Here is a 19,460-nt window from a genome sequence, read left to right as displayed (position 1 = left end):
GCAAATCAAAACTATAGAACTTTATTTTGGCTCATACACTCTCACAAACCGAACACGAAAATTACACTAACTGGCTAGAGTAGATTATAAATAATAGTAAAAATATAAATTATTCATCTAGTTGAAGAAAAATTATATGGAACATAGTTTACTGGATATCAATATTCTTCACTCCAATACTAAAAACACATAATACTTTGAGAATAATAAGCTGCATTTCAAAGATCTCATTCGAAGAATCAAACAAATTCTTTGACATGTCATGCTGTTTATACAAATACTTTTTGCCCCATTTCTACTTTGCATGGAAAATATATTTTCACAGTTGTCAGAATGATGGACAGGAAAAGAATGATCAGACTGTGGCTATGTGCATGTACCTATACACAATGGCTCAGCAGGAGTCATGGTGTGTTGGTGAGACTAACTGTGCCCCGTTTTTGAACATATTAAGTTTGTCTCCAGGACACACATGGCTTCACTAGGGTGCCTAACCTCATTCATAATAGATGCTAATCTTTTCAGGGCTGACTGATGACAGCACTTCCTGCCCTTCACGGAATTAGAGCTGGGTTTTATCAAAGGACTAGAACTGCTTGCTAATTAGAGTAATTTCCTTCATCATGAATTATTTATTTCCATTGGTAACCGATCATTGCGTCATTAATGGGATATTCTAAACTCAGTTTTCACACTAATGCACACTGTATCATAAGTGTTTAAAAAACTCTTTAAAACATGCCTTCAGGTCCAATACGTTCTGGGACAATATACTCCCATTTTAGATAAATTAACTGTCATTCTTCTTAACTTATTAAAAAATATGGGGTCAATTTAAGCCTGGCAAGCAATAAATTTATATTACCATATAGGAATGCAAATAAAGTTAACAAACACGCAGCTTCACTGAATAAAACTGGTTTCTGAATTTCTTAGGAATGTTAATAAAACATTTAATAAAATTGCATAAAACTGCGTGGTGCATAATTGATATATAAAAACAAAAGATGATTTTTGGGATCTGTAAATGCATGAATATGTAATTGAAAGAAAATTAAAAGGTTTTGAACTATGCGTTTAAAGCAAGTAACATACACTGTGCAAAGGATTTTCAGAGGTTGCACTCGAAATTCCATGTGTAATACAACTGTTCTTCCAGTTAGATACTAAGATTTGTAGGATTACAGTTACTCGCATTTATAAGAAATGAAGCTATATCAAAAATTAACTACAGGCAAAAAAAAACATCCAGAGATGCCATCTTTGTATGAGAATTTTGTTTTGGATACAAGAGCTTCATTTACAGTGGAATTAATAACTGCAATATTTCAGTATAAGGCTCTGTAACATGCAGTAGACTAACTTACTATTTTTTCTACTTTATCAGGAAAGATCATGAAGTGGTTATTATAGCACTACTACAAAAATCCTTTTCACTAGTGAAACTGTTGGTTGATTGGAGTTGTTTTTATAAATGTTTTTAAGTGGTCTGTACTGTTTTGAAAAATATGTAAAACCATTTGAAAATAAAATATGATTAAGTACTGGTAAATGCATCATTGGAAGTTTGTACCCAAAAATTTCTAATGACATCAATTCATGACAATTTAGAACAGCAATGAAATGTTCTACATGTTTGCCTTCGGGAATGAAATATCAGTTTATCTATCATTTATTGGGTCAACATGGTTTGTTAGGGGGAAAATCAATTTTTAATTTCATGATTAAATAATTCTGTAGATGCCAGGCAGCAAAAACTATGTTGCATGACATAAGGCACAAACTATATGAATTTTACCTCCAGTCCATCAATTTTTTCAATACAACTCTGGCTTACAGATTCCAGTGCTGTTTGAGGCCATGGATGAAACCAATCAATGGCTGTGCAGTTCACTACAGCTGGAAACTTCCTTGCTCTCATCCGAAGAACAAAGCCCACAGGAGAAAAGCACAGAACAACCTGAAAAATACATGTTTACGATCAAAATTATGTGCAAGAGAAAGTTGCTTTAATTTTTTTGGGTTGTAGTCCATAAGACCATAAGACATAGGAATGGAAGTAAGGCCATTCGGCCCATCGAGTCCACTCCGCCATTTAAATCATGGCTGATGGGCATTTCAACTCCACTTCCCTGCACTCTCCCCGTAGCCCTTGATTCCTTCTGAGATCAAGAATTTGTCGATCTCTGCCTTGAAGGCATCTAACGTCCCGGCCTCCACTGCACTCCGTGGCAATGAATTCCACAAGCCCACCACTAGTCCCAGGCATTCAATTGGTTAGAAGAAGAGTTTCTTCCATGGTAAAGAGGCTTGGGTGAAATATGCAGAGAAGAGAGACATCAATGATAATATTAATGAAACAGGACTAAAAATGATATTCCGTACAACTGCCATATTAATAGGCCAGCTCTACAGGTATAAACTACAGGAAGGAAGAGCTGCTTTTGTAGTATGTTGCACCATTGCCCATAACTTTGAGAAAGAACTGTAGGAATTCTAGGAAAAATAATATTTATTTAGTTTTTTCTGGGGTTGTGGGCCCTTTGCAATAAAGTTACAACAGATGAATGGATGATCCCCTGTGGAAACTGCCACCATTCATAACGGAAAATAGGCTGATGGTAAGCTTAATATAAAGATGCCCTTAGGATTTTTAAGTTGTCTTGAATTCAATTCCAGTTCTGTAATAAAGCAGTCATTGAGACAGCAAACATTGCAGAGAGAAATGTAATGGGAAACATCTGGGTTTTAAATTTTCAAAGATGCAAAATTGTTCTCCTCCTCAAACACTACATTAAGTAGTTGAAAAAGCTGAGGGAAATTGTGATATTGTTTGTGTTGTGGATGTGAATATTGATTTGTTTGTTTTGGGATTCTATGCAGCAACAAATACAATATTAGATTCAAAATTATATTGTAAAATCAGTTAGTCATAGATTACTCATTTAAGTTAGCTGCATAAACTCAACTCCGTTACCATCCATAGCTCAGTACCACCTCGGTCCAAAATGGCATCCACGCTGCATAATCACATTTCTGGTGCTAATACAAAAACAGAGTGCTGGAGAAACACAGCAATTCCAGCGGCATCTGTTGAGAAAAAGAGTTAACGTTTTGAGTCCAGTTATTGTTTGTCAGAACTGTTCTTATGACTAGTCAGTGGACCTCCGTTTCACTCTCAACAGATTCTGCCAGACCCATTGTGTTCCTCGAGTGCTGTTTCCATAAGTTCTTTGTCGTTAGTGGTACAGGCCTTGCTGGAGGTTATTTTGGTTGTAATATTAGTATGATGGCAGCATGCATTGGCAGAAAGCAGAGGAGCCAGATCATAACATCAAATGCTGATTTGATTACAGCAGCCAGTATCATTTTTAACGTGAATTCTCCATTCATTCTTAATATTTCAGGTTAGATTTTCATTGTTTTCTACTAGCTATTGCTGAGTTAGTAGGAATGTCTGCAGGTTTGTTCAGCACTTTGAGGTTGCTGAGGAGAATGGATGGCACCTGGTTGAAGGCTTTGGTTCTGACTTTAAGAGTTCTGCTAGTATCAACCACAGTTGCTGTAGTTTCTATTTCACTTGGCCTGCTGGAGAAGGTACATCAGTCTTACGCCACAGTGAGATCATGCTTTATTTCAAAAATAATTCTTGAATCTACTTGCCAGAAAAAACAATTGATTCTTTTAAAATAAGTAGCTGAAGCCACATTCCGATCTCTTGAAATAACAGTTTCAGAAATAGCTAAACATTTGCATCACTGTACATTCTATATTCTTAAGTCACCTTAAAACCTGTATGTCAGTGGGAACGATTAACTTGAAGGAAGGCGAAAGGTGACCATCTCCTACCAAAGCATTATCAAAGCATCTCAACCAATGCCTGAATTCACAAGTGGTAGGCAGCAAGTCTTTATAGAAACACTTGGATAACGGGGCTCTGGTATTAAACAGGTGTGCCCAGATGTATTCTGATCTTTTTAGCCAGACATTGGAAATTTATTAGCCATGAGCATATGAGAGTCACTGGGCATTTGGAAGGAGAAAATTATGTGATAAGCCAGTCTTCTTGTGTTTAACTATTTTGGCTGCAGGTCACATGCATAAGCAGTGCTGTAGAAGCAATACCTGCATGGGTTCCCTCTTTCTCTTTCTCCATTCAACTTGCAAGCTTTAAAACAAGTGTGCTGATGACTGTTTATGTGCTGCAGACAGATATTAAAGAACTCAACCTAGTGGTTGCTGCCTCCAGAAATATAAAGAAATTAGCCATTAAGATTATTACCATTTAAACTACCTACTCTGGAGGAACATCCCAATCAGCCAGAAATAAGTGTAGTCTTCAAGACCAAATAACTAGACAGAGGATTTTTAAGATTATTCATCCATGGGTGTTGGCATTGCTGACAATTATTGCCTATCCCTAACTGCATAGGTATACGGCATGGAAACAAACCTTTTGGTTCAACTTGCTGAATAGAAACCCCAATTTGATCTAGTTCTATTTGCCAGCATTCTATTTGCCAACCCTTCCTATTCATATACCCATCCAGATGTCTCTTAAATGCTCAAATTCTACCAGCCTCAACCACTTCCTCTTCCACACATGCACCCGCCTTTTCCCTCTCACCATAAACCTATTCCCCCTCGTTTCGGATGCCCCCAACCTAGGAATAAGACCTTGGCTATTCACTCTACCCATGCCCCTGATGATTTTATAAATCTCTGTAAGGTCAGCCCTCAGCTTCTGACACTCTAGGGGGAGAAAAACCTACCTATTCAGCCTCTCCCTATAAATCAAGCCCTCCAATCCCAGCAACATCCTTGTAAATCTTTTCTGAACCCTTTCAAGTTTAACAACATCCTTCCTATAGCAGGGAGGCCAGAATTATATGCAGTATTCCAAAAGTGGCATCACCAATGTCTTGCACAGCCACAAAATGACGTCCCAACTCCTGTACTCAATGTTCTGAGTGATGAAGGCAAGTGTGTCAAATGCTTTTTTCACCACCCTGTCCACCTGCAATTCCACTTTCAAGGAACTATGCACCCACACCACTAGGTCTCTTTGCTTAGAACACTTCCCAGAGCCCTATCATTAAGTGTGTAAGCCCCGTCCTTGTTCGCCTCACCAAAATGCAGCACCTCACATTTATCTAAATTAAACTCCATCTGCCACACCTTGACCCATCTAATCAAGGTCCTCTTGTACTCTGAGACAATGTTCTTCACCAACAAGTACACCGCCTATTTCGATGTCATCTATAAACCTACTCACCATGATGCCTATATTCACATCAGAATCATTAATAAATGATGAAAAGCAGTGGACCCAGCACTAACCCTTGTGGCACACTGCTGGTCACAGGTCTCCAGTCCAAAAAGCGAACCTCTATCACTACCCTTTGGCTCAAGCCAATCTTGTATCCAATTGGCTAACTTCCCCAGAATCCCATGTGATGTAATCTAACTAACTAGTCTACCATGCAGAATGTTGCCAAACACTTTGCTGAAGTCCATATAGACACTCTGCCTTCATTAATCTTCTTTGTCAAAAAGCTTCAAAAAACTCAATCAAGTTAGTGAAACATGATTTTCCATGCACGAAGCCATGTTAACTATCCCTAATTAGTCCTTATCTTTCCAAATACTTGTAAATCCTGTCCCTCAAAACCCACATCCAACAACTTATCCATCACTAATGTAAGGTTCACCAGTCTATAATGCCCTGGATTTTCCTTACAGCCTTTCTTAAATAATGGTGCCATATTAGCCAACCTGCAGTGCTCTGGCACCTCACTCATATATGTCAATGGTACAAATATCTCAGCAAGGGACCCAGCAATCCTTTCCCTGCTTCCCACAAAGTTCTGGGAAACACCTCATCAGGTCCTATGGATTTATCTACCTTTATGTGTTCTGAGACGTGGACTCTTTCCAAGACATCACTATTTATTTTCCAAAATATCCTAGCTTCCTTGTCTTTCTCCACAGTAAATGGTTGCACAAAACATTTATTTAGTTTCTCACCCATCTCCCGTGGTTCCGTACATAGACATCCACATTGCTCTCTCCTTAGTTACTCTTTTGCCCTTACTGTACTGATAGAATCCCTTACTTCTCTTAGCCAAAGTTATCTCATGTCCTCTTTTTGCCTTCTCGATTTGAAGTGTACACGTATTGTCCTTATAGGGATTCACTTGATCACTGACGTCCAAATCTGACACATGCCTCCTTCCTTATTTTGACCACAGGCTTAATTTCTCTTGTCATCCAGCATTCTCTACATCTACTAGCCTTGCACACTAACAGGAACGTACTGTCTCTGAAAGTTGCTACATTGCTGTGGGTCTGGTGTCACATGTCGGCCAGACCAGGTGAGGACAGCAGTTTCCTTCCCTGAAAGACACTAGTGAACCAAATGGGCTTTTCTGACAATCGACAGCAGTTTCACAGTCATCATTATAGTGTTAATTCTAAATTGTTATTGAATTCAAATCCCACCTTCTGCCACGATGGAATTCGAACCCAAGCACCCATAGTATTACCTGAGTTCCTGGATTAATAGTCTAGTGATAATACCACTAGGCCATAGTCTCCCACTCTGTAATCTATTTGTGAGTGTAAGAGAAAGCTGGATACTTTTATTACTTTACATAAGCCATGTTAAATACAATAAGTGGCATACTCTTTTGTTTTGTAACTCTGATACATTGCTTTAATTCAAAACTTGTTGTGGTCAAACCAGCAGTGAAAAAGTGTTCAACAATGCCAATACATCAATAAAAATTTGGAAAGCATTAACATATCATGTAAGACCATGCGTGGGAAACTTCAATTTTGGCAACATGGTTTATTACAGGAGCCATGAAGTGGAGATAGGGTGTTAAACTGAAGTGGACAAAGTCAAAAGTCATACAACACCAGCTTATAGTCCAAGTTTATTGCAAATCACCTGACGAAGGAGCAACACTCTGAAAGCTTGTGATTTTAAATAAATGTGTTGGACTATAACCTGGTGTGGTGTGGCTTCTGCGTTTATTATAGGAGACAAGGGCGTAAGCAATGGAAAGGCTGGAGTAAAACTACAGGACACAATGGGAAGACTCAAATAAAACAAAATGGAAATTGGACTGTAAGCCATATCTCTCACAATTAATAGTATTCCAATAAGAATTTCCAAATTGAGAAAGTGAGAGGTTGTGATAATGAAGCACATTGTACATCAAGTGCCCTTGGATTCTGAGAGTTACAGATGAATCTGATAGTTCAAGGGGTAAATGTTGATGCATTTCTGATCATGATGAACAAGAAAAAGCAATCTCATCTTGGGGCTGTCTGTCTAAAATAGGTTCCCAAGTATTATACCGGCCAGAATAATCAGATAACTGAACAATGGCCACTTAGTGCATTGAGCAAGTATGAGAATCAACTATATATCCAGGAGGAAAGACAAGAGGTCAGAACGATTGATTAGCTGAAGTCAGTTCAAGTTAGCGAGCAAGAAAGTACAGCTCAAATTCAAGTAATAATTCAAGATAAATAACTTGGTTATGCAAAAGGTCACAAAGTAGAAAGCATGGTTAGCATGTGGTTTGTAAGGAGTAATCTAGAAACAGCTGTACAAGGGAGATGTAACAGGCAAATAAGAGGACAGAGTCACAAGGGAAGTGCCAAACCTTCTTAGAAACAGTTCAGAAGCAGAAGTCCCCTTCATCAAGGGGTGTTTTTAGCCACCGATATGTTAGAACATAAAATAGTAATAGAAAATTGGGAAGAATTCGTGTATATTCAGAGTTTACAGATAATGGCCTACTTGCTTTGTCACAAAGATGGAATTGTATAGAATTTTTTTAAAAAAACAGATGTCAAGGCTGGGTTGGGTTCCAGAGATTTTACAGAATGTTTAAGCAATAGGGAGATCAGAATAGACTCAACTGCAGCTGAAAAGGTGATTCTGAATTTTTTTTTGATTATTTTAGCTATTGATTCACAGAGGTGCAAGTCTATAGTTGTAAAAGCAACTTTCCTGCAAGGAACCAGCTTCAGAAAGAAGTGCGAAGCTGTATGAACACTGCAGGCCAAGCAGCATCTCAGGAGCACAAAAGCTGACGTTTCAGGCCTGGACCCTTCATCAGAGAGTGGGATGGGGAGAGGGTTCTGGAATAAATAGGGAGAGAAGGGGAGGTGGACCAAAGATGGAGAGAAAAGAAGATAGGTGGAGAGGAGAGTATAGGTGGGGAGGTAGGGAGGGGATAGGTCAGTCCAGGGAAGACGGACAGGTCAAGGAGGTGGGATGAGGTTAGTAGGTAGGAAATGGAGGTGCGGCTTGAGGTGGGAGGAAGGGATGGGTGAGAGGAAGAACAGGTTAGGGAGGCGGGGACAAGCTGGGCTGGTTTTGGGATGCAGTGGGGGAAGGGGAGATTTTGAAGCTTGTGAAGTCCTCTTTAATACCATTGGGCTGCAGGGTATGAGTTGCTGTTCCCGCAACCTTCAGGTGGCATCATTGTGGCACTGCAGGAGGCCCATGATGGACATGTCGTCTGAGGAATGGGAGGGGGAGTTAAAATGGTTTGCGACTGGGAGGTGCAGTTGTTTATTGCGAACCGAGCAGTGGTGTTCTGCAAAGCGGTCCCCAAGCCTCCGCTTGGTTTCCCCAACGTAGAGGGAGCCACAATGGGTACAGTATACCACATTGGCAGATATGCAGATGAACATCTGCTTAATATGGAAAGTCATCTTGGGGCCTGGGATGGGGGTGAGGGAGGAGGTGTGGGGGCAAGTGTAGCACTTCCTGCGGTTGCAGGGGAAGGTGCCGGGTGTGGTGGGGTTGGAGGGGAGCGTGGAGCGGGCAAGCGAGTCACAGAGAGAGTGGTCTCTCCGGAAGGTAGACAAGGGCGGGGATGGAAAAATGTTGTGGGTCGTGGGGTCGGATTGTAGATGGTGGAAGTGTCGGAGGATGATACGTTGTATCCGGAGGTTGGTGGGGTGGTATGTGAAAACGAGGGGGATCCTCTTGGGGCGGTTGTGGCGGGGGCGGGATGTGAGGGATGTGTTGTGGGAAATGTGGGACACGTGGTCAGGGGCGTTCTCGACCACTGTGGGGGGAAAGCTGCGGCCCTTGAAGAACGTGGACATCTGGGATGTACGGGAGTGGAATGCCTCATCCTGGGAGCAGATGCGGCGGAGGCGGAGGAATTGGGAACAGGGGATGGAATTTTTGCGGGAGTGGAATGCCTCGTCCTGGGAGCATTCTTCACGTTCTTCAAGGATCGCAACTTTCCCCCTGCAGTGGTTGAGAACATCCTTGACCACGTCTCCCGCATTTCCTGCAACACATCCCTCACACCCCGCCCCCGCCACAACCGCCCCAAGAGGATACCCCTCGTTTTGTTAAATTGAGAATTCAAATACATAGCTGCTCTCATGCTACACATTGCTGACATTGGAACACAAAACAACTTATTTTCGCATAGAAATAAATGAATGTTAATGGTGCAGTGGAAATTAGTATACTCTATGTCATTATTATTAATAGATTAAGTGAAATAAGGATAATGCTGGATGACCTTTAACTGTTGGCGAATTCGGTCAATAAAGAAATGCCAGCAATTCTCTCTGGTGTCCAATAATCCAAGACCTCGTAGCTCCATTCTCATGGTAGATATAATACTGTCCACTTCATCATCATTGAACAAATCTGGAATATCTCCTGAAACACAACAGTGCATTTGTGATGAAAATTTTACTGCAATATTTTCCTTCGTTATCCATATAAACATAGATTCAAACTATAGGCATTCAAATACTTGCAAACCCAGTAATATTGTCATTCCATAGAGAAGAAAAATAAACCATTAATTAAACAGAAAATCTGTCCATGGAATTTATGCAAAAAAGCTACATTCTGACTTGAGGAGAAACATTTTGTGGTAGTGGGCAAAACTACAGGCTAATTAACTGAATGTGTTGACTGAATGAAGACATACTCTATAGGATACAACTCAAATTATTTAATATACTATTTTAGATGCATTATACATAGTAAGTGTATTACTATTACATGAAGCCAGTGTCATGACCATATTAGCATACCTATTGTGTGAAACGTGAACTAAAATTTTTATGGCTTGTTTAGCTCCTTTTTTAGGTTATGCAATTTAACCCAAATGGTTCCAATTTAAAAACAAACAACAAAGCTTTATTCTTAATCAAAATCAGAAGTTAGTTTATTGCACAACTATAGTTGGAAATTACCAAGTAAACAGTTAGCTGAAAATACAAAAGTTAGGAGTAGGACTAGTTAAGAAGATAGGCATAAAGATGAGAGTCAGATCAGACCATTATTGCTGCAGATCTGTTACTTGGCTTGAAGATTAGCCTGAGGCAAAGGGGCTAAAAACTTGAAGCTAGAATTCAACATGCATGATAGTTATGTAGTTGAATAGTAGGACATTGCTTGTACCCGAGATCTCAGTAAGCAGTTCAGGGTTTGGGAAGTAGAGTAAACATTTCTTTCTCTTTACTAGTTCTTTGGCTGTGGCACTTGCAGATTGTCTGCACTCTTTCAACAGAACTGAAGCTATTTCTGAAAAACTTTCTTTTTGTTCTCCCTTTGGTTGAAATGCCCCTCCTCTGGTGTCTGGAGAGTTTTCTTGGAGTTCTGCTTTAAAAAGTGTCTTACATCGGTCATATTCAGATCAAAAGCTGAAGATGGTTGCTACACCAACCTTGATGAATCACTGCTTCACAAAGCAAAATAAATACTGCTGAAATTTTTGTCGTGTCCTTTAATTCTCACACTTCTACAGTCTGGTACAAAGGTTAATGAAATCCTAAATGTTTCCCTTTATGATTGCTGTCAAGACGTACACACCAAACTGTGTGAAATTTGACTGACATTGAATAAAAAAGGAACAGTTATGAGACATCTTGGAATCACCTTTTTTTAAAATAGGAGGTCCTCATTTCAGAAAGTCAGATGAGACTTGTTTATAAAGTAAGCATTATGATTACACAGTCCACAAGATTATAAGAAATAGGGACCGAAATAGGGACCAGGTTGTTTAGCCCCTCAAGTCTATTCAGTCATTCAATAGGATCATGGCTGATCTGACGTTCCTTCTGTGTGATTTCCTGCCCTTTCCCTATAGCCCTCGATTCCCTTACTGATCAAAGATCTATCTCAGGCTTAAATATACACAAGGATTCCACCCCCATATCTCTCTGTGGCAAAGAATTATAAAGATTCACAAGTCCCTGACAGAAGAAATTTCTCATCTCAGTCTTAAATTAATAACCCATTATTCAAAGATGATGCCCTCTGGTACTAGGCTCTCCCATGGAGGGGAAACATCCTCTCAGCATTCACCCTGTCAAGCCCTTAAGAATCCTATTATGTTTCGATAAGATCAGCTTGCATGCTTTTAAATTCTAGTGCATAGAGTCCCACCTGTTTAACAGTTGCTCGTAAGACAATCCCTCCATACCAAGGATCATCGTGGAGAACCTTCTTGGAACTGCCTCCAATGAAATTATATCTTCCCTAAAATAAGAGGGCCAAAGATGCTCACAGTACTCCAGATGTAGCCTCACCAGTACCTTATACTGTTATAGTAAGACTTCCCTAGTTTTATACACCAAATCGTTGAAACAAGGGCCGACATTCCATCAGCCTTCCTGTGTGTTAGTTTTGTGCACAAGTATCCCCAAAGCCCTTTGTGATGCAGCTTCTTGCACAATTTATTCTCCATTTAAGTAATGTTCCGTTCTTTTGTTCTCTCTTCCAAAATGAGCATCTTCACATTTTCCCACATTATACTCCATTTGCCGACAGTTTGCCCACTTACTGAACCTATCAACATCTCTCTGCAAGTTGTTTATATCCCTCCATAACCTGCCTTTTCACCTATTTTTGACCCATCTGCAAACGTGGCAAAACATATTCAGTACTGCCGTACCCAACTTCAGCATAGTACTTCCTTTCTCAGGTCATTAATACGTATTCTAAACTGTGGTCTCAGCACCGATCCCTGTGGAAGCACATTGGTCACAGGTTGCCAATCTGAGATAAAACCCTTATTCCTACTTGTTAAACTTGCCCATTAACCAATCCTTATCCACGCCAATATACTACCACAAACATCGCTGGCTCTTATGTTATGATTCAAACATAACACATCTATTTGTTTCTTTATATCCAGTCTAATTGAGGCTTCTGCAAACAACTCCAGTAAGTTTAGTCAAGCACTATTTTCCTTTCAAAACGCCATGCTGACTCTGCTTGATTCTGACACTAATAATCTTAGAATTAAAAGTGAAAGTTGGAACAATGGCAGAACATTGACTTCTGGTTTACCTCAAAAAGCCTTAGAATGGATACATGGTAAGGTTCACAGTTTGCACATCATTATGAAGCTGCCAAATGATAATGGCAAAAATTGGAGGACATTCATTCTTCGGCATAATTCCCCAGAGTACCACACAATGTAAGAATTAAGGGCTTTTAAGGAATTAAAGAATTAAGAATTAAATTCAAAATTTAAGATTAAATTGAATCAAAAATGCTATGTAAAGAAATTAAAACTGTTTACAACTTTTTTTTGCAGTTGGAGAGCTTTGAAAATCATGTCAGGCATTCCACTTGAAGACATGAAACCATATTAAATTCATGGATAAGTCCTCAGCTAGTGTAATGAGTCAGTTCAGAAGGTTCCTTGTATTGATGTTTTCTGCCAATGGAAAGCAAGGTGATGTTTCTATATTTCCACAGTTGGAAGTATTCCCTTTCGTCAAGACTGTCACAATCATGGCATCCTTAAGATCATTCAGGAATTTCTCTTCATTCTGGATCTGTCGATCAAGGTCATGGAATTTTAATGCTACCTCCTTTTCTCAGTGTTCAAATGTTTTAGCGAGGATCAAATCATTGTTGTTTATCATGTATTTAATGGTTTTATTGTCTCCATATGCTGGACTCCAATACAATCTCTAACTGAGCATCGTGCAACAGAGTTGAAAACAGACTCAAACAAGAACAGATACTTTATTGGAAAGGTCTTTAAAATGCTCCCCCCATGGGCACTGACAGTTTCCTTTGCTTTATCAGGTCACTCCCATTCTCGGTCCTCGAAGGAGTTTATCCTTGCGTAGGCAGCCACAAGTAACTTTTGTGGCAGTGAAGGAACCAGGATATCATTCATGTCAGTAAGTTTCAAATGTTCTTTGCCTTCTTTTCCCTCCCACCTACTCTTCATGCAGTTGATACTCCTTTACCTCTGGCTTTGCCTGTTGGTAAGCCAGCTCCGTTGGTTTGTGTTTCTCATCAATACCCTGTACAGCTGTAATAGAATTTCCCAACTCTCATATTCTAATTCCTTTACAATAAACAACATTACATTCACCTTATTAATTAGGAGTTATATCTGCATGATAACTTTTTGTGATTCATGTACTAGGACATCCAGATCCCTCTGCACTAGTGTTCTGAAATCTCTCCTCATTTAAATATGTCTCATATCTTGTGGACACGAGGTCAGTATAACTTTAAGAGGCATGTATAATATTATCATATCCCTGAGGGATTAAAAGGCTCAAATTCGATCTTACCTCAGATCAGTTGAAGCATGACACTTTCCTGAAAACATATTACAATAAATGTCTGTTGGGCTTTTGAATACACAATATCCACGCCCAGTTTCCTGTGTTATGGCAAATAACACAAATTTTGCAGAATTAGGTAAAATACCCTTTTGTTGGCAAATTCCCACACTGCTTTTTCACTTTTCCAGCAAAAAGCAGGCAAGCTCACATTTTCCCACAATTGATTTGATCTGCCAAATTCTTGCCCACTTACTTAAACTGCCTATATCTCTTTGCAGACTCTATATATTCTCCTCTTAACACATTCTCTTACCTTGCTTTGTGTTGTCAGCAAATTTGATAACCATATATTTGGTCCCTATGTGCAAGCTCATTGACTGTCAACAGTTAAAGCAACCACACTGATTCCCATTGCACTGCACTCATTAGATCTTGCTAATCCAAAACTGAGACATTTACCCCTACTGTGTTTCTAGTTAGCCAGTCAATCCTCAAAGTATGCTAATGGCATCATTTACACCATGAGGTCAATTGAGTGGCCTGCTAGGGGATAACAGAGGGCAGTTAAGAGTCAACCACACTGCTGCAGGCCTAGAGTCATATGTAGGCCAGACTAGGCAATCCTGGCAGAGTTCTTCCCTTAAGGAAAGATAGGGAACTGCGAGGATATCAGTTATGAATTACTAAGGATGGACTGGGGAAATTTACTAAAGGTTAGGCAATGGTTCTTATTTAATGAACATGTGCAAGGATTACGACTACTATTCATGCCGTTTGGTGGAAAAATAAAAAAAAAGGTGGCTCACTTATGGCTTACAGGAGAAATTGGGGACAGTAGTAAATCCAAGGACATGCCATATTTTCTTGCCAGGAAAAAGCTGCAAGCCTGAGAATTGCAAACATTTTAGAAGTAACTGAGGGCAAAAAGTTTGATTAAATGGGGTTAAAAACTATACAAGTGCAAAATTGCAGAGAAAACAGAAAATTACCATACAAGCTCCTATAAACACATAAATATGAATGAAGACAATGTATGCCCACTTCAGTCGGAACCTGAGGAAATTATAATGGGGAACAAAGAAATGGCAGAGGAATTGAAAACGTACTTTGGTTCTGTCTTTGCAAAAAATGGCAAATAACTTCCCAGAAATGTTAGGGAACCAAGGGTCTAGTGAGAGGGCAGAATTGAAGAAAATCAGTATTAATAAGAAACTGGTGCTTGGTTACTTATAAACTAAACCAAATTCTCTGAATCACAATATCTTCGATACATATTTGATTTATACTCCCAATAACGTTAGGTCAGATAGGTTTCATTTGATTTGATTTATTATCAGATAGATATACCTACATAGTGAAGTTTTAAAAACCAAAAGAAACTGCAGATGCTGTAAATCAGAGACAAAAATAGAAATTGCTAGAAAAGGTCAGCAGATCAAATAGCATCTGTGGAGAGAAAGCAGGGTTAACGTTTCCGAGGAAACGTCACTCAACCCAAAACATTAACCCTGATTTCTCTTACAGATGCTGCTGGACCTGCTGAACTTTTCCAGCAATTTCTACTTTTGACAGTGAAAAGTTTTGTTTTGAGTCCAGTATAAGCAGAACACACCATACAAAGTGCATGGGGTAACAGAACAGAACAAAGAATATGATGTTGCAGCTGCAGTGAAGGTGCACAGAGAGCACGATCAATATTAAATTTAAAATTTGAGAGGTCCATTCAGCAATCTAATAACAATGGGGAAGAAGCTGTTCTTGAATCTATTTGTACGTCTATACAAACTGATAAGGTGGAAGACAGTATAACCAGGGTGGGAGGGGTCTTTGATTTCATCGTCTGCTTTCCTGAAGCAGTGGGAAGATAGGTGTCAAAAACTGGCAAGCTAACTGCTGGTCATGCTTTCAGGACTGGTATAAGGGTTAAGATCTCTTAGGCCACTTACTGCTGACAGGATCTTCCCTTCTCGTCTTCTTCAACCATGCTCCAGTTGCAAACTCCCACTCACTACAGCTATTTCTGAAGTCTTAATTATAGTCACCTTGAGTCAGAATTCTCTTAGCTCTAAATTTTTACATCTAAAACTTTCACCTTTCTTCCTTCCTTTCTTTTCAGTCTAGCTTTCTCAGATGTTCAGCTCATTGTTAGAAATCTTTAAATCAATAAGATTTTAAGCTACTTTAGCCAACACATTAAGTTACAATTGAATTTTGTTGAGAGAGAGATAGCACTGCATCTTAGAACTTGCCCAGTGTACTGGAAGATAGTGGGTGGGATCATAAAATAAAATGCTGGCCTTGTTTCTACTATCCCCCCATTCACCTAATCTATCTCCCATTTTGCCATGGATGGGGTAGTGTCGGGTAGTTAGTGATCAGGGAAGTGGTTCAGCCTGATGCTGTTTTTTTTCCCATGGTGGGGAAGGTTCATGCCAGGACGACAGCTTTTACTTTGGAGGCTGCTTTCAGACTCATTTGGGAGTCCACCATGCCAATTAGAACCACTCCACTTTTAATCAGTCCCCAAGCCTATCAAATCTGCTCCTGCCAAAGTACTCTCTTGCTGGCATCTTTCAGAGAGGTCTTGTTGATTAGCTGGAATGCCCTTGAAGTCTAGTCCTGTAATTTCCTGCATGTAACTTAACTGACTGTTGTTCTGCGGTCCCACCAGTTGAACTTGCGACTACAACACTGGCAGCCCATTAAAATTGGCTAGTCACTCTCTGAGGCAGATATTCTTCATTAGATGGGGTTTGATATCTCGACTGTAACAATTAAAATTGCTCCTAGTGTAAAATAGCTGCAAAGCAGTTGGAGTTTTGGTGGGTAGGTTCCTTACTGACCCTTTAGCTGAGTGAGAATGGAACACAGCATCCAACAAAATCCAGTACGTGATTTCACTTCTATTGCTACTTTTCTCAAACCTAAAACCTAAACCTTTTGAACCCAGAATCACACCAGAAATAGAAGCAGAACCTATTCGGCTCATCAAGTCTGCTCTGCCGTTAATGAGATCATGGCTGATATGATGATCTTCTGCTTCCCTTATCTGTCTTTGCCCCATAGCCCTTGATTCCCTCACTGGTTGAAAATCAGCAATTCATGAAGCCATGCTGATTATATTACGTATGTCTAAATGCTCTACAATCACATTCTTTCTAATAAACTCTGAAAAACTTTACCAATGACATATAGTTACCTGTTTTTATCCCCTTCCCTTTTTAAATAAGGATTTCACAATGACAGTTTTCCAATTCTCTAGGACTTTTCTAGAATATGAGGCCTCTCAGAAGATTGCTGCCCATTCATTTAATCTCTGTGGAATATGTTTCTCTGAGAGTCATGAACTATTGTCTTAAACATCTGCCATTATTCCTCAATTGTCTTTTCTGTAATACACTTTCCTTAGTCCAGTCCAGCCAATTCTGCATTCATTCCTTTCTCATTTAACCTTATTTAAGTTGAGCACAGTTGTTTCTGATCCAAGTTCCTCATTCTGAAACCGAATGTTCAATTCTATCACATTACAGTCAGTTTTTTAGGGGATTCTTTACTCTGAGATCATCTATTAAACCTGTTTCACTATACTTTGCCATATTCAAAACAGTCTGATCCCTGGTTGGAACCACAACATATCGTTCCAGAAAACTGTCCCAAAAAGATGCTGTGAATTTTTCCTTGTGTCTATCTCTGCCAATCTATATGAATATTATAGCCACCCATGATTAATGTACTTTTTTTGACATGTCCTCATTATTTCCTGATTTACCCTGTCCTACATGTTAGAGGGTCTATAGATTATTCTCAATTGTGTCTATGCTTTATTAAGTCTACAGTATGAATTCTATATCTTCTAATCCGAAATAATTCATATTAACCCTTTCCTTCCTGCCTGTCCTTTCAAAAGTCACATTCTCCTGAATACTTAGTTCACAGTTTTGGTCTCCTTGTCTCCCCAATGGCTGTATGAACATACCCATTAATTATTTTGTGCTGTTAATAAATTTATTTTCTGAAAAGTATGCACATTCATGTAAAGAGCCATTATTTTTGCATTTTATCAATTTTCCTCCCTTTGACCCTATTAGATGCTTTTATGCTTGTATACACTGCCTCTTTTTGTCTTATCTTCAGCAACTCTGCATAAATAGCTGCCCTGAAATTCCATCATATCCTTTGTTTTGTAAGGCAACAATTCTCCTCTCCCAAACCCTCCCTCTTTTGTTTATTTTCAAGCCCTCTTCAACACTCTAGTTATTTGATTTGTCAGAATACTGGTCTCAGCGCAGTTCGAATAAAGCTCATCCCACCAGAACAACTGCATTCCAGCCAATACTAGTGTCAGTACCCCATGAACTGAAACCCATTTCTCCCATACCAATCTTTGAGCCAAGCATTTACCTTCTTGACTGTATTTATCTATGGTAGTTTGCCCACGGCTGAGGTAGTATTGCCAATATTATTGCCTTGGAGTTCTGCTTTATAATTCAGCTTCTAACTGTTCAAAATCTTTCACCAGAGCCTTTCAAGTCCCATCAGAGTTGTTGATACATCTAAAGTTGTTGGATGACAACAACTGGATCCCTCCCCTCTTATTCCAGGCTCCTCCCCAGCCCTGAAGAGATGCCCATGACCCTGGCACTGGACTGGCAATGCAGCCTTTGGAACTCACACCCTTGGCTGCAGAGAACAGTGACAATCTTCCTAATTATAAATATCCCCTACCACTATTTTATTCATATTTCCTTCCTCCACTTGAACAGCTAGCTCGCTGTATCACAGTGACTGTGTTCAGTTTGCTCATGCTCCCTGCATATGCTCCCATAAAATTAACTTCTGTTGACTGTGTCCCTCTATTGTTTATCTTCCAGGTAGCTCGGTCAGAATTTAAGCAACTAAGTTTGACTCTTGGCAGTTCCTGCTCGTCTCAGTGCCAGTCAGGCTGCAACCAACCACCACCCTTCACTCGTGCTATATAAATTCATGTCCCCTTTCTAAGTTTAGCTGAATGCATGTCAATCCTGATTACAGGAAGATGAAAAGTTTTGACGTTGTGTCTTTTCAGCCAAGTTTAACCAAGTTCTTAAAAAGATCACCACCACAGACCAACAGCTTTTCCTTCCAAAGGCACTTGGGCCATTACATTGTCATTCAATATTCAAAGGTGCATTCTGCTTCAAGAAACTAAACAGCACTGCAACGACATAGCTGGGGAAGTACAGTCCTCCTTGTGCACCAATCTTCATTAAGTAACAAGAAACTGACTCAGCTTAAGGTCTCGTGATATGCCCATGTACAAGCTGCTTTTCTCACCCTCTACCTTCTGACAGTAACCAGCATGAACAACTGCTGTGTCTGAAGATTCTGCAGATGCATCTCTTTGTCTCAGTTTCATTTAGACGAAGGGGCTATCAGTAACAGCACCTATGCTTAGGTCATGACCCTTACAGAGGAATAATAAGGTGGAACGAAATCTTAAAGATATAATCCAGAACTGGAAATCTTGCTGGCCTCTGAATAGCACAACATAGCTCTGATTCAATTACCTGCAGCTGACTGCACTTTATTTGCTATTTCAATGGTTCGGTGAGATCAATTGACATGTATTTACTTGTGGCTGGCACAGTCAATTTAGAAACATGTTCAACATGGTGGGCAACAGAGGAGCTCAGCAGCAACAACCTGCTTGATATTTTAATCAACCTGTTCAGGCACATCAAACAAGTGTGGAGCAGTTGGGGGCTTGAACCTGACCTCCTGGCCCAGAGGTAAGAACACTACCACTGCACCATTTATGACAACAAGGGGCTAAGTGCTATGAAGCAATTTTAAGCAGTTGCTTGCCTATTCACACCAGTGGA

General features: G+C 39.7%; 1 protein-coding gene across 1 annotated transcript in view; it reads right to left on the bottom strand.

The window, feature by feature from the left end:
* The window catches only part of dnah9l (dynein, axonemal, heavy polypeptide 9 like), a 353,637-nt gene that overhangs the window by 119,989 nt on the left and 214,188 nt on the right, over positions 1-19,460 (bottom strand). The window contains 2 exon segments of the mRNA XM_059647649.1: positions 1,799-1,960; positions 9,567-9,709. Of these exon segments, the coding sequence (XP_059503632.1) occupies positions 1,799-1,960; positions 9,567-9,709 (305 nt within the window).

Source organism: Stegostoma tigrinum, chromosome 7 (assembly GCF_030684315.1).
Source record: "Stegostoma tigrinum isolate sSteTig4 chromosome 7, sSteTig4.hap1, whole genome shotgun sequence".
NCBI classification, from domain to species: domain Eukaryota; kingdom Metazoa; phylum Chordata; class Chondrichthyes; order Orectolobiformes; family Stegostomatidae; genus Stegostoma; species Stegostoma tigrinum.
Note: the sequence above shows the minus strand (reverse complement) of the source record. Positions and strands in the feature narration are given on the sequence as shown.